The sequence below is a fragment of the Centropristis striata genome, chromosome 21 (genome assembly GCF_030273125.1).
Source record: "Centropristis striata isolate RG_2023a ecotype Rhode Island chromosome 21, C.striata_1.0, whole genome shotgun sequence".
Lineage (NCBI taxonomy): Eukaryota > Metazoa > Chordata > Actinopteri > Perciformes > Serranidae > Centropristis > Centropristis striata.
Window position 1 is genome coordinate 16,804,136 of NC_081537.1, and position 14,374 is coordinate 16,818,509.

Here is a 14,374-nt window from a genome sequence, read left to right on the forward strand (position 1 = left end):
AGGCTGCATGTAAACTGTTTTTATTGCATTGCAATCACAATGTATTTCACCTCCACTGTTTTTGGTGGAGGCATAAAAATCAAGAACAGATATTATAAAACATGCATGCATAAAACTGAAACAATCTTGACTAGATACCACAGGGGGCAGAGTAAGCCTTAAAACACTGGCTTTGCGATTTGGCTGAACTCACCCTTTAATTCTTTGCATCAACCACAAGATTTGATTCAAGCTGACTTCAATAAGACCTGCAGTGTGTATGTTAATAAAACATCTTGTGACTCTTAGCATAATTAAAGCATAATCACTGGTTTTTGGGGGTAATTCTTTCTGGCACAAGAATGCTAATAGCTGAATAATTAAAAAACCTCATTTTTATTAAACACCACTTAACCACTTGGTAAAGCCACCAATGAAATGTTGGATTTGACATTTACTTTGATATTTATAATAAACATGAATTAATAAGTATGCTTTCAGGTGTTCCAGCGATTGTTATGCCATAAGAACAAGGAGGTGACAAAGTGAATTAGCAGGCACTATCTGCTGTGTGCTGTTTATGCCTGATGAGGGAGGAGTGAATTCAGTATCCACTCAGCTATCTGAAGTGTGGATGCTTACAGCTCCACTGGTGTTATAATAGAAGTAACACTGGTAACATGATAAAACAGAAAAAAGGAAGCAGAAGCAAAGTGTTCCCCTTACTCTAAAAAATGGCTAGGAGCTAAAACTGGAGAATGGAGATGATTATTTCAACAGTCAGCTGTCTCGCAGATTATCTTCCCTGCTCCAGACCTCCACTATTCATCTGCCCCATGTCAAACATGGACAGCACTTCTCCAGGACAACACATTGTGGCAGATTTGCTGCCTATCACAGATCCTGTGGCCCACATGGTTCACACTACTCGAATGGCTGGATGAGAAAATAAATATATATATATTTTTTTTAAATTCCTCCTGTCTTTTCTCTAACATTAATCTCTATTATAAATTCTAGCACACATTTACTTTAAATGTTTTTATGTTGTATTTTCAGCTACACACCAGATTAATTCAACCCCACCCACCGTGAAGCAGTAGCACCATCTACTGCTGAGCTGTAACTGATACCCAACACACTCGGAGACAATATCCTAATAAGCTTTGCATATAAAATGTAATGATGGGTGATGATAGACTGGACAGAGCGATGAGCAGCAAACAGTGAAATACAGCCGGTTAGAGACGGTTCAAGTGGTGATAGCTGAGAATGCACAAGTGGAAGGGTTAGAAACAAATAATAAAAAAGAGGAAGAATGGAAATCAAAACTTACTTGATTTGATATATCCATTATAGCTATTTTTAGCTGAGAAAAATGCAGAGACAGATGAGAGATTAAAGTAAGGAACAGGTTGCAATGAATGTAAATTATAAATGATTACTGACAGATTTCTCTTTAAGGCACGTTTAAAAACAGAGTGGTGCCTTGAAGACAACATGGACAAAGCAATGAGAAATAAAATACAGGTTGGTTAGGAATATGACTTTTCAGCAATGTGATCAGTGAGGTCAAACATAGTCAGTGTTTGTAGGCGGTCACCTGCTGAATATGACTAGTTTTTGGAGGTTTGCAGGTTGAAAGATGTCGAGGTAAAATTTGGTTTGAAAAAAAAAGTTTTACACCCAAATTTGGGATATCTGCTGATTATTTCCTAAATTGATTAACTGTTTAGTCTATAAACTGTCATTAAGTCTATAAACTGACATAAAGTGAAAAATGCTTGTTAAAATTTCCTAAAGCCCAAGCTCAAGTCTTTTAATGCCTTGTTTTGTTCAATCGATAGTTTAAAAAACAAAAAACATTCATTTAATTTCATAAAGAATAAAGAAACAGCAAATCATTACTTCTGAAAAAACCTGGGAATGTTTGGTATTTTAGCTTGAGAAGAGAAAAAAATAAAATAGTTGCAGATCTCCCCGTAACTCCAACTGTTCTCTCAGCAGTATTCAATGTGATTATTTCAATGTGATACAGGTCCACACTGCTGCACACATTGAAATAATATGTTTAACCTCAACTTCTAAAAAACAAATTGAGCCTGTTTTTAACTTGGATGTTTTTTGACTTAAAATACACCTACGCTTACAATTCAAACCTGCTCTAACATTTTAGTCAGGAGGTTTGCGTGTAACAAGACTTAAAATATGTGACATCACTGTATGTGTTCTTGTTCTAAAGTCTATAGTATTGTGTTTATTTTTCTCCCTTTCCCAAAAAGCTGTTTCCCTTTCCTCTGCACTGCCTGACACAACCTGCACGGATGCATGGAACTTTCTGTGAGTCACATTTTGGAGCCGTGAGTCCCACACATACTCATTAGTACCTTATTTCAACCCCTTGCTTACAATAAAGGTCATGCATTGAGCTTAAGGCAGGACAGTGACAGCAATGTTCAAACAGGGACCTTGCTGGTCCTGGCATCTGTCGCCTGCAATCGGAGGGCGCGAGCAGAGTCACAGGACTAACAGGCTAGCATCTGTCCCACAACGAGAGGGGAGGAGAGGGGCGGGGGCACTCGGCTGCCTGGTGGTTAGGAACTGTCAGGCTGAGTTTCATGACAACCGGTAGCACTCCAAAAATGAAAATGCAAACATAATTTCCATGTCAGGCCGTATAAGGCCTCGTTCTGCGCATCTCCCGCACCGTGTCGACAGCAACTCCGGAGCTCTGCTCGAGCCCAGCTAGCCAGGCGATGCTCACAGCACACAACCCTGGAAGACATGTTGAGGGGTGGAAACGCCCAGAGACGCTCAACTATACACAGAATGGTCTTTGATCAAGAGACATTCACTAAGACTGCATGACAGTCTGCAATGTTTTCCAGCAAATTGTATCAACACTCTGCAAACTCAGACACATTCTTCATGCCTTCTGCGATACATCAGTACAATTTAACATGCCCTCTGGCTTTAAAGGGGAATCACACTTGAGTTAAGAATTTATATGCAGCTCAATTCACTTCGGGTTGATTTACTGAAATCCACCACTATTCTACTGTCTTTTATTCCTCATGCAATCCAATACAATCCAGTTCTATCCCATTGTATTCATTTCATCTTATTGTACAATTCAATCAATATCCTAAGACTAATAACTCTCTCAAAGCTAGAAACTACAATCCAGAGCTTCTCTGTTTGCAATGAAGGGACCCTGGTTTGTCTACTGAATATGTTTGGGAGATTTTGCCCTCAGTGGTTGTTCAAGCTTTTGATCCTAATTTAATAAAACCACTACATTAACCTCAATATGTAGTGCAACCCTCAGAAAATCCCCTAAGGCACTCTCTTAACCGCCTTTTCCCTTTTTTATAATATAATTAATTGTCAGTGGCGTTTATACATACAAATATCTCAAATCCTATCCCATTCACCCATTTCTGGAGGGTACAGCAGTGAAATATTTGGATTAAAGGAATACTTCACCCTTTAAAATGCCCATTTGTATATCAATTACTTATCACATGTTATGCTGAATTCTTGAAGAAAAAAGTTTTCCTTGTGTTCCTCCACGGTGAACAGAGCATCCAAAAAACAGTCAGAACTGAGTAAATAGTTAAAGAATTGAAGTAAATGAAGGCCAGGTTTAATGACGGCAAAACTGTATCAATACAACTGTTTTAAACTCTAACACAACACATGCAGTATAATATAAGCCTCTTTTATCCAGTCCTATGCTCAGAATTTCCCATTTTTGCAAAAATATTACAATTTGAAGACATCTGCCACTACTGGCTCTGGCTTGTGCAGGAATCAGTACCAGTCAAGATGTACGATTTTGGCGGAAATGCATGTTTGGGCATATGACTGGAGAAATAAAACTTTTTACTGCATCAGTTATTCGTTAAGGATTTACTACGTTTCCATCCATTTTCAGATTCTCCTTTCACCATCGAGTCACAAAAGAACAAAAAGTTTTCTTCAAGAATTCAATGTGACATGCAGTGAGTGAACTGATATACAGGTACAGTATTCCTTTAAGTGAATGTTATTTGGGTTATTCTTAAAAAGATGAAGTTACCCTCTCCAGTGACATCCTTACAGCACTCCTATTCAAAAAATAATTTGAAGAAATGCATGCAAATTCTCCACCAGGGTTCCCAAGTTTGAGTGTGCATCAAGATATCTCTGGCGGGGATGCACAGCTGTACATTTTTCATGGCTTCGGCTTTAATGTCTTGTAAATATTTTGGCGAGGTCACTGGAGAGGGAAGCACACTATCATTCAGGGGAGGATAAGTTTTCACAAAAAACTTTGTATGACCATTGAGTTAATTGAAACTACGGGTCAAATTGAATTCACATTCTCTGACAAAACACCAGCAAAACAGTACACTGGCATGCTTCACAACAGCTTAAAGTCACCTCCAAAAGTAGCAACACAGGGGGAAGAACAGGAGCTGACTGAAAATCATGAAGCTAAAACACTAAAGCAACATCTATATCCATGACAGTGACGACACAGCTGCGAGAGCTAGACACGGACATACTGCACGGGTAACACAGTGCATTTTACAAACACTGAAGAGCACATGTCATGGCGACAACTTACAGGCACGTAAAGTGGCTGAGCAATCATTAACAGAGACAGCAGAGAGTGGGATGTCGCGTTGAGGAGAGTCCATGTTACAACGCACATTAACTGGCATGCAAGAGCAGTCCCGCTCTGAGCGGCCGCAATCAAAACAACATGCCAGTCTCATTTTCTTGTAGGCGGCCGTCTTGGCTACAGTCACGGGTTCAGACGAGAGGAGAGGAAGAGCAGGTTAATGTAGAGGGTCGTTCTGGAGGAAGAGTGGACAAAGGCAAGACAGGGCACAGAGGAAGGCTGCTGCTGGGATTCACAAGATAAACTGTGTCTTGACAGCGTGTAAATGTCACTTCAGGGAACTTTGGATTTTGTCCAATCTTTGTGGTTTATTCAGTTTGGGTCATTACTGGGACACGTGGGGGAAATATCATGAGGTGTGGGGTAAAAATGTGACATGAGGGGGCGCAGGTGGAAGGGCAGGTCATGATTTTGAAGAGACAGTGGGTGTGTTTCAATACCCATACTACCAGAATACTTATTATATGCCAGAAAATGATACAGAATGCTGAATGCAGTATGCCAAAAACAACAACAAGATGTCCTACTGCTTTACTCTGGCTATTCTGACCCATAATCTGCAGCAAGAGGATCAAAGTTCAAGGCAAACTGTTGTGATGAAGTAGTATAACCCAACTGTATGCATACTGCATCGACAGTGCAAACTTTTTAAGGGCAGCTGCACTACGTACTTTAAGTAAAAAGTTTGAGATTTGAAATACAGCAAATATTTTCCACAAGTTTCCTCTTGACTTCCTGATTTCCCCCCTACACCTCCTACCTCATTGTGACCTCTATAAACTAATTTATAGACGTTTGTGCATGTTTTTTTTAACAGTTAACAACTGTTAAAATGTATAATAGTTTCTAACTGTAGTTAAGAATTGGAAAAAATGAGTCAAATTAAATGACATGATGTCTAACAATGTCTTCTGGACCTTGATAGATCTATAAATGCATCCATAAAGGACAAAAACAAAAAGTTTCAACACTTGTGTGAAACTGTACAAGCCCATAAATTCATTTGACATTCTCAACTGGCACATACCCCACGGCAACTTTGCTATTTGTCCCTAAACCCCAAAACATCACTACTGGCATAAGATGGACTGCGAGAAACTTTGCAATCCCCTCAGTGAATGATATCATTTTGGGGTATGTGTCAAATGATTTATTTGTTTTTAACAAAACAAGAAATGTTCCTCATTTCTCACCCTGGTGGTTTTCTAGCTCTGCAGGGATGTTGTGTTTGTCAAAGGACTGCAGGGACATCTGGTGGTGATGTGGGGGATTACTGCCTCAAGCAGGCAGGAATGGGATTTTGAAATAAATTTGAAAGTATAAAAGTACATGTGGCACCCAATAATCTAACAATTTTCTGAAAATTACATTTACATATAACCTTATCCAAAATGTAATAAATTCCCCAAACGTAATAACTTAATAATGTAAGAAAACTGCCCTGACTGATATTGTAACATGTTGATGTATGTGTAATTTTCAATACATGTTAGACAACCGAAAACTCATATTTGGCACTTATTTCATGCTGGATTTACTTTAGACTTTATGTTGATTTAAAACTGTTTCTGAAAGTGTCCCTTTTGTCTAGTGATGAAACAGGAGGAAAATTTTATATCACCATTATAGTGACCAAAAGATTGTGCTGAGATGTTCAAAAACTACTGATTGAAAAATAGAAATCATTTAACCAAGTTTTATGTTGATTAGCAATCACAAAATATGCAGCCCTATGTTTTTTTGTATGCATAAACATTAAAATATTAACCAATTCTTATGGAAACATAGAAACACCAGATAAAATGTGCATTAAGATGTCACCATGTGGCCATGACAGGTTACTGCACTTTGTGCACATTGCAGATACGAAAACCAGCAACCAAAAATATTTCTCATTTTACTGTGTTCAAGTAAAAAGGTCGAGTCCGACAGGTTTTGTGGCACGGCCTGATCAGAAGAGCTCGTACGGGCGATTTTACTGTTTCATGCAGCACTGTTGGTCTGTAGTTCAGTAATTAAAATGTTCCCATTGTAATTTTACTGTGGTTTGTCATTAGACTGTTTCATCCCTGGTCTGAGCCTATGAAATTACTATCAGTGAGGACATTTTATTGCATTATTGGTCAAGTAATTAAATTATTAGGTTTTATTACATTTTCAATCAGATTATGTGCAAGTTGCATTACATTTTCAGGTGTTATTAATTTTCACGGTATTGTATGCTTAACTGTCCTGTATTCTGGTCTCTCTGGGTCTCTGCCAAAATTAGTATTTTAAAATAATAATAGTATAATTTACAAGATTGTTATTATTTGTTTTCCTCGATTTGACAGCAGCGTGCACATGACAACGGGGGGATCCAGGCAGCATCAACCATTGTTCATGCAACATTTACAGTACATTCAAACAGGTTGCTTCAGTAGCAGGCTGTGCTTTCGGAAGGGAAATGAATCCACATTACTCACAATATATCACTATAAAGTGAAGTTTTTAAGGAAAGTGTGTCAAGTTCCCAAGCAGCAGGAAGAGAATAAATCATATTAAGATTAGCTGTTAGCTATAGTGGTAAGGATAAGACAAACTATATTAAAACACAGAGAAAGAGCAACAAAAGTCTAGAAACACACGGTCCACCCAGGTACCTGTGGTGTTAACAGTCTCTCTGAATGCCTGTTAACATCACAAAGTTATCAGTCAACTAGAACGTTGCAGACAGCTATTACACAACAGAAAACATTGCAAACATCCACGCAGGCAAACAGACAAAATGCACATTTAGACTGTAATCACAGGTGTGAGAGGAGCTAACTATCTCCGTTTCTTTCAGGTGACAGTCTCGTGGAAAAAGAGGATATGTTATAATTAATTCTCTGTGTCCTCTGATCCTGAGCAACCACAGAGAAAAATCACTTAAAGAATCAGTTCACCCAAATCCAACCAAAAATGCAGGTCTCAAACAAGAAAGAAAAAATGTGATTTGTTATTTGGGTGAACTGCCTCATGGCAAACGTGTAGTTTTACGACGGAAACTTGGAGTGCACCTGTTTGTTTTGGCTCCGTAAAAATAATCCAGTGACCTTTCTCCATGCACAAGTTACAAGAAAGTGAATAATTATTGTTGGAACTAATTGGTTAGGACACATGGCTATGTAGGTCACTTAAATACACCATCACATGACTAGACTCGACTCAGTGCTGTGGAGAAATGTTACTCCGGTCAAACAAACTTATACAGTGTTTTTACATGCAGTCACTTACATTTCTTGCATCCACATTTCTTTATCCTTTTGGGATCACTAATGTCATCGTGACAGGCTTTACAGTAAAACAGCGCCCTATGGAAGAGAAAAAAGAAATCCTCATGAGTCTGTGTTCAAAATGCTGAAATAAAGTGTTTTCAGACATTTTATCACAACTACATCTACAACAAGATGTTTCAGTTTGCATGCAATCACTGTAGAGCATTATTTTGTCTTAGATCTTAAACTCTTTCACGTTTGTTTTTAGGCTACCAAAAAAGTCAAAACAAAACAAGGACATACACTTTCCTTCTATGAAGTGTCTATATTCTTATGTGTTGGCAGGCTATCTTTACCCCTTTTCTTACATTTTCTAACCCTATTGAAAAAAATGTGTACAGATATACTGTAAATGCAAAAGAGAAGGAGGAAAAAAGCAGGACAGAGCATCTATCAGAGCACTTTTACTTTCAGACACCATTTAATCTGAGGTCCCATTCATTACCTCTTTACTTCTTTGGCATCGCTGGCAATGAAGAAGCCCAAAGTCCCCTCCTGCATTTTCACGTGGTTTCCAGGGTTTATCAGGGTGCTGCAAGGATTTATAGACCAAAGATGTCACGGCGGAAAGTTATATCACAGAATTTGCAAGGTTTGCACTAATCATTGGCAGTGGCAGATGATGGCAGGATTAGTTTTTGCAACTAGTTTGGCACCATAGCCTCTGCTTATTAAATTAGGTTGATGAAATCACATAGCAGTGACACTTAAATGGTCTAAAATGAGTAGTGCATTAGAGGAACCACTAAAACAAAGCTTCAGCTGTGTTTAAAGAATCCGACTGCCACCTTCCTCATTAATTTGTCAGGAAGTTATCAGAAACGCCTCTGAGGTCTAAGAACAAACCCATTTAGACACCAATTTAGCACATTTTGTAAAGAGGCTTGTGTTTGCAGTCAAACAGAAAAGCTGATTCGAAGTAGCTTCATCACAGAAAGCAAATACTGACAGCAAACACACCTACATGGTTAAGTTTTTGCATGCATGAATTTTAATGGCTTCAACAACCCACTGTGAGCACATCCACTTACCTGCATTCTCTTTGATCAGACTTGTACTCTATAGCGATCAGCAGCAGCTTCAGCTTCACATAGCAAAGTCTGCAAACAGAATAATAATAATAATAATAATAATAATAATATCATTAGACCTCATGGATGCTAAATGTTTGTAGTTTTCTGTAGAAGTAGATGCTAAAGTCTAATTAGTATTTTGGGGGCTGAACACATTTGACATCTTTTCTTGAAATCATCTCAGCTTTTTTAAAATCTTAAACTAAATTAATCCAGCATTCGAATATAATATTATTGTAAATTTAACATTTAAATATGGTAATCCAAGGATTTTCTAGAGAAATGACTCAGAAATGCATGAAAGCCAGAGAGTGGTAATGGTTGCTTTTCACTCCAATATCACACACATCATGGGATTAAGGGTAGTTGTTTACTCAAAATAACTCTTTAATTTTAGCATGATGTAGTGCTGAGTGACATACAAGTTGAGATGGTGCTTGGTCCGTTTTCAAACAGGAAAAACATGGCTACCTGGTTACAAACTTTCTCAAATTGCAGATACATAATTTAATGCAAGAAATAGACAACACAGCAACAGCATCTTGACTGGTATTTGATCAGGGCTGCCTAGTTTAACAGTTTGATCTAATTTTTGTGAGTTACATTGAACCTCAGACACTGTATGAAGCCCAACCCCTATTAGATAAACAGCTATGATTGGTTCAAGGACATCCGTGAGGGTGGCAGATCCACCTGGTTTCCAGGCTCAGGTCACTTGCAAGGCTTCAGAAATCAGTTTGTTTTCTTCTCTCTCTCAAGATAACAAAGCGTTTTAACGCACTTTTTTAAAGGACATAACTTACTTTACAATACAATTATTGCATAGTCTTTACATTAATTCAATTATAAAAAATAAAAATAATTGCAATCATGGCAACTTTCAGCTTTCATAGTTTTAAGGTTAAAACATTGTCTCATCATGGACTTCCAAACTGCTGGTTGCATAGCTTCACCCTCTAACTCTCTAAACTACTACTTTTTTATTTCATTCAAAATTCTAACTTACTAAAAAGACCATGCTAAATTCCACAAAGTCTGTCTCACATGCAGAAAACACAAACTCAAAAGTGGGGGGAAAAAAGAAAACAAAAGTGAAGGCCACAAAGAACAACTTTTAGTTTTTTCAGTGTACTTACTCGCAAATGACAGGGAAGGACATGCCTACAAAGGCACTGGACAGGTACTCGGTGTACATCTCATTGGCTACTCCTTCTAGGTAATATTTCTGCCACGTGTCCTCCTCAATCTACAACAAAGGATTAAAACAAGCTTGTTACATTATAAAAAGAAGGGGACACAGTAAAACAAAACAATCCAAGTTTTCAAGTTCATCCCCACCCACTCAGCCAGATGCTGCACATGGGCCTCATCTGGGATAGTCATTATTATCTATTCAAACTATGTCTATGGCCAACTTTACTTCTGAACTTAATCCAGTGAGCACAGATGGGTGAATCTGAGCTGTGGCTACCTTGATGAAGGACCTCATGGAGAAGAGGTTGGCCAGCATGGTGGAGAGGCCCTGAGCCAGACAGCTCTGAGCGATGAAGCCCAGTTTCAGCTCCGCAAGGCAAATAGCATCATCTCCCTCCTTCCAGTTCCAGCTTGGGATGTTTAAAAGGTGGGCCTAAAGGCAGAAAAACAAAGTTACATGGTACATTAAGTTACATGGTAGCTTTACAGAACTACAAGCTGAAGCTAAACTTATTTCCAACATAGTACCAGGATGTCCACAGCATTTTGGACATCACCATCCTGGTTTAAGAAGTAGAGTAATTTTCTCATAGCCTTTTATATAATCTTTTTGCAACAGTGGAGTCGCCCTCTGCTGGTCATTCGAAATAATGCAGGTTTAAGGCTAATTAGCTTTAGTTTTTCTGATCTAGAGGTTGCCATTGTTACAAACACAAACATGAATATCCATATCAAAAAGCCAAAATACAACAAAAACACATATCTGATTGATGTGAAGTAAAAGCCGCAGATTATACCAACCTTATTGTGGTACTGCAACATTTGCGTGATAATTCTGATCTTTGGATGGTAGTTCTTGATAGATATTACTCTGATGCATGAAAGAAAGGACAAAACAAAATCAGCGCAATTGCAAAAACTTTTCCTGAGCCAATGTATACTTTTTCTGGGTATATCTGTAACATTCATAAACATAAAAAAACAAGAACTAATTTAAAGTTAAAGACTGTTGGTTGTAGCTTATAATGAAAGAAAATCTGTGCTTCTGTTTTCTCTTTGAGTTCTTGACAATTTCCAAAAGGGAAAGTGAGATTTTTGTTTTTTGACTAGATCAAGTTTCTTTTTTTTCTGACAACCAGTGATTTTTTTGTTAATAAACCTAGATAGTTCTTCCAGGAACTAAAGTTGTTTTTGTGGTTCATGAAACCCATTAAAATAACACATTTCACTACAACACAATTTAAACAGAATTGCTCATAAGGTAAAAAACAGCTTTAGTTTACCTCATGATGTTGGATGCATCCTCAGCATCAGGGTCTGCACAGTATTTGTTGGCTAAGATCAAACAGGCATCAGCTGATTCGATCTGGACACAAAATCACACACAACATAAAAAACAGCCAGTAACCTTCAGTATTGACTTTATAGACAGCACAGTTTCCCTCTGAGCCACAGAGGAGGAAGTATCATCTGTCAGGTACCTTGACTCTAGCCAGGTCATGTGGGTTCAGGACAGATCCTTGGTAGAACTCCACCTGAGTGAAGTGGCGCTTGAACAAGGCTTCCAGCTCAAGATTAGGGGAAATACTGCAAGAAAATAAGAAAGGAAAAACTCTTAAATCTGAGGAGGAACATTATTTTTAATCTCTTTAAGAGATGATTGTTTTTTCTTGTGTAATGAATTTTGCTGTTTTGTACTTACTTATGGAGAAAAACAATTTCTACATTGACATCATCCCTGTCCTTGTGTAGGAAGTCTTTTAGAAAGTTGGACACACTCTCAAGTGTAATATGACCACAGACCACGATGTGCCTGGAAAACGAGGTGTAGAGTAATATTGAAACTAAAATCTAGTCGGAATATAATTTACCAACAAAACACACACACACACACACACACACACACACAATTGTTTTGTCTTCATCTTGGTTCTGAAATCAAAAGGTAAATCTGGCATGTGAGAGGTAGAATAATGAAAAAGTCATCTGTATTTAGGTGATTGATTTAAAATAGTACAAACTATGTTAAAGGCAGGATGTTTGATGGTACTGTGGTGACGAGTGAGGACAGAATTAGCAGGTCAGAGAGCACTCAGGATTGCAGTGTCAGATTATAAAGGATCAGAGTTTACTTAGATGGAGATTATGAAATCAGCACACAGTTTATCTGGATTCCCACATATCACAAATTCTTTATGTAAGGAACCCAGTTTAGATTGCTTTCTATATGTCTATGTTATGAATCATTTAGTTCAGATTTTTATTCAGGTGTTTATTCGTGTTTTTTTCCTGGCTTAAGTGTACAATAAATGCATCAGAATCAGTTAGTTTTGCACACATTTTTTTGCACAACAGTCGAGAATGTTATACCAATGACAGTAATGATGTTAATGACAAGTAAACATGAAAAAGAAGGTAGCATGAAAAAGACAAATAAGGATGCATTCATATTTAAATGTAAGAAGCCAAAAATAAAGTCATACAGGGATGAAAACTACATGCACAGGTACTAAATTTCTCAAAACTGTTGGTGAAATGTAGCTTCTATTAACTGTTAAATCTGTGAAGCTGCTGAGTCGATCAGATGTTTGTAAGTAATTATAACAAAAGCACAAACAAACTAACTGTTTGCTTCAGCTCACTTTGGTGAGAAATGAAAATTAAGACAAAATACTTAATACAAAATTGTACAAGATAAACAGAAATGACTTAAAGGTACTATGTGGAATTTTCAGAAAATCCTTGTTAATAATGATACCAATGTTGCTCATCCTCTGTAAACACAATCAAGTATCCTAAGGTGCCTAACCTTCATAATTTATTGTTGCCTAAAATTAAATGTATCCATCTGTATCCACTTTTCTCTCCTTTAAAGTTCCTTTTTTCAGTTCATCAGCTTATAGAAAGTTAATTCTGGGCTTTGTGCCCTGTTGTTAGTACATTCTACCACACAGCAGCTTTTGGCCATTTTTCTGTTTTTTGCTAGCAGACCACATTTACAAGGAGGCACCTTCTTTCAATACAAAGTCAATGGAGAGAGATGGTTTGTTTTCCCCTTTAGAAGGGGGCAGGGCTTAAATGCACACCCTCTATGTCTTTGGTTGCTTCGTTACCTATGCTGCTAAAGCAATTTGTAAATGGCAAGCTAGCCAATCTTGATGTATTAGCTGAAGTCTTCCACTCAAGACAGTATTTTGCTATGTTAGCTAGCTAGAAAACCATGCACAGAAAAACAAATGTTGTTATTAAATGTTGGCCCTGTTGGAGAGCTGAAGAGGGGCAAGAGAGCATGCATAAATATCACATCCTTTGGACTTTTCTGGCACCATCTCGAGTTGTTTACATAGAAATCAGTCCATGCTACAGAGAAAGTCAGGGAAGGCCTCAGGTTTTAAGTTATGATCAGTTTACACATTGGCAATACAAAGTAATTAATACATGTAAAATGCTCCACATAGTAGCTTTAAGAAGCCTCAAATGTGAGTTTTCTACAAAACAAAAGAAACAAAGATTTGGTTTAAGAGTTTCTCAAACCAAGTCTGTTTAAGAGCACGAGTACCAAAAGCATGCTACAAGAAGCCATATTTTTGTTTGGAGGCATCCAGCAGAATCTCACTATCTCAAGAAACAGCTACAAAGCTTGGGACACGAAAGTGTAGATGTCAAAGGAATAGTTTGACATTTTTGGGAAAAGCACTTTTTTGCTTTTGTTTGCCAAGAGTTAGATGAGAAGATCAATGCCACTCTCATGTCTGTGAATCAAATATGAAGCTAGAGCCAGAAGGGGATTAGCTTAGCTTAGCTGGGCTAGCCTGGTTCTGTCCAAAGACAAAACACCAACCAGCCCCTCTAAAGATCACTTATTAACACATTTCTTTAAGCTATGCACCAAAATGTATGGTTTCATTTCTAAAGTTTCATGGGGTGCTACATGCTAAGCTAGGCTAACTGGCTCCTAATTCTAGCTTCATAATTATCGTATAGACATGATAGTGGTATCGAGAGTGTAAACTCAATAGAGATTGTATTAAGTCCTGAGGGTGTAGGTCAGACTGAAGATAAAGGCCAAGAATATTCATAAGCAAAGCGTGGAAAGTAGAATAGCATAGCAAAACAAAATTCCAAAAATCAGCATGAAGCAAGCAATGGCATGCATAATT

General features: G+C 37.8%; 1 protein-coding gene across 18 annotated transcripts in view; it reads right to left on the bottom strand.

The window, feature by feature from the left end:
* LOC131959354 (calcium-activated potassium channel subunit alpha-1a) overlaps nucleotides 1-14,374 on the bottom strand; it is a 111,971-nt gene that overhangs the window by 23,448 nt on the left and 74,149 nt on the right. For 6 of the 18 annotated variants that reach the window (XM_059324537.1, XM_059324524.1, XM_059324527.1 and 3 more), the window contains 11 exons: nucleotides 11,917-12,027; nucleotides 11,696-11,801; nucleotides 11,498-11,580; nucleotides 11,016-11,085; nucleotides 10,492-10,647; nucleotides 10,157-10,266; nucleotides 8,979-9,047; nucleotides 8,393-8,479; nucleotides 7,907-7,983; nucleotides 4,592-4,765; nucleotides 1,316-1,348 (listed from right to left, as the gene is read on the bottom strand). In XM_059324537.1, coding sequence (XP_059180520.1) covers nucleotides 1,316-1,348; nucleotides 4,592-4,765; nucleotides 7,907-7,983; nucleotides 8,393-8,479; nucleotides 8,979-9,047; nucleotides 10,157-10,266; nucleotides 10,492-10,647; nucleotides 11,016-11,085; nucleotides 11,498-11,580; nucleotides 11,696-11,801; nucleotides 11,917-12,027 — 1,076 coding nt within the window. The remainder of the gene's footprint in view (nucleotides 1-1,315; nucleotides 1,349-4,591; nucleotides 4,766-7,906; nucleotides 7,984-8,392; nucleotides 8,480-8,978; nucleotides 9,048-10,156; nucleotides 10,267-10,491; nucleotides 10,648-11,015; nucleotides 11,086-11,497; nucleotides 11,581-11,695; nucleotides 11,802-11,916; nucleotides 12,028-14,374) is intronic. The other 12 variants (XM_059324540.1, XM_059324541.1, XM_059324535.1 and 9 more) reach the window with 3 other exon arrangements.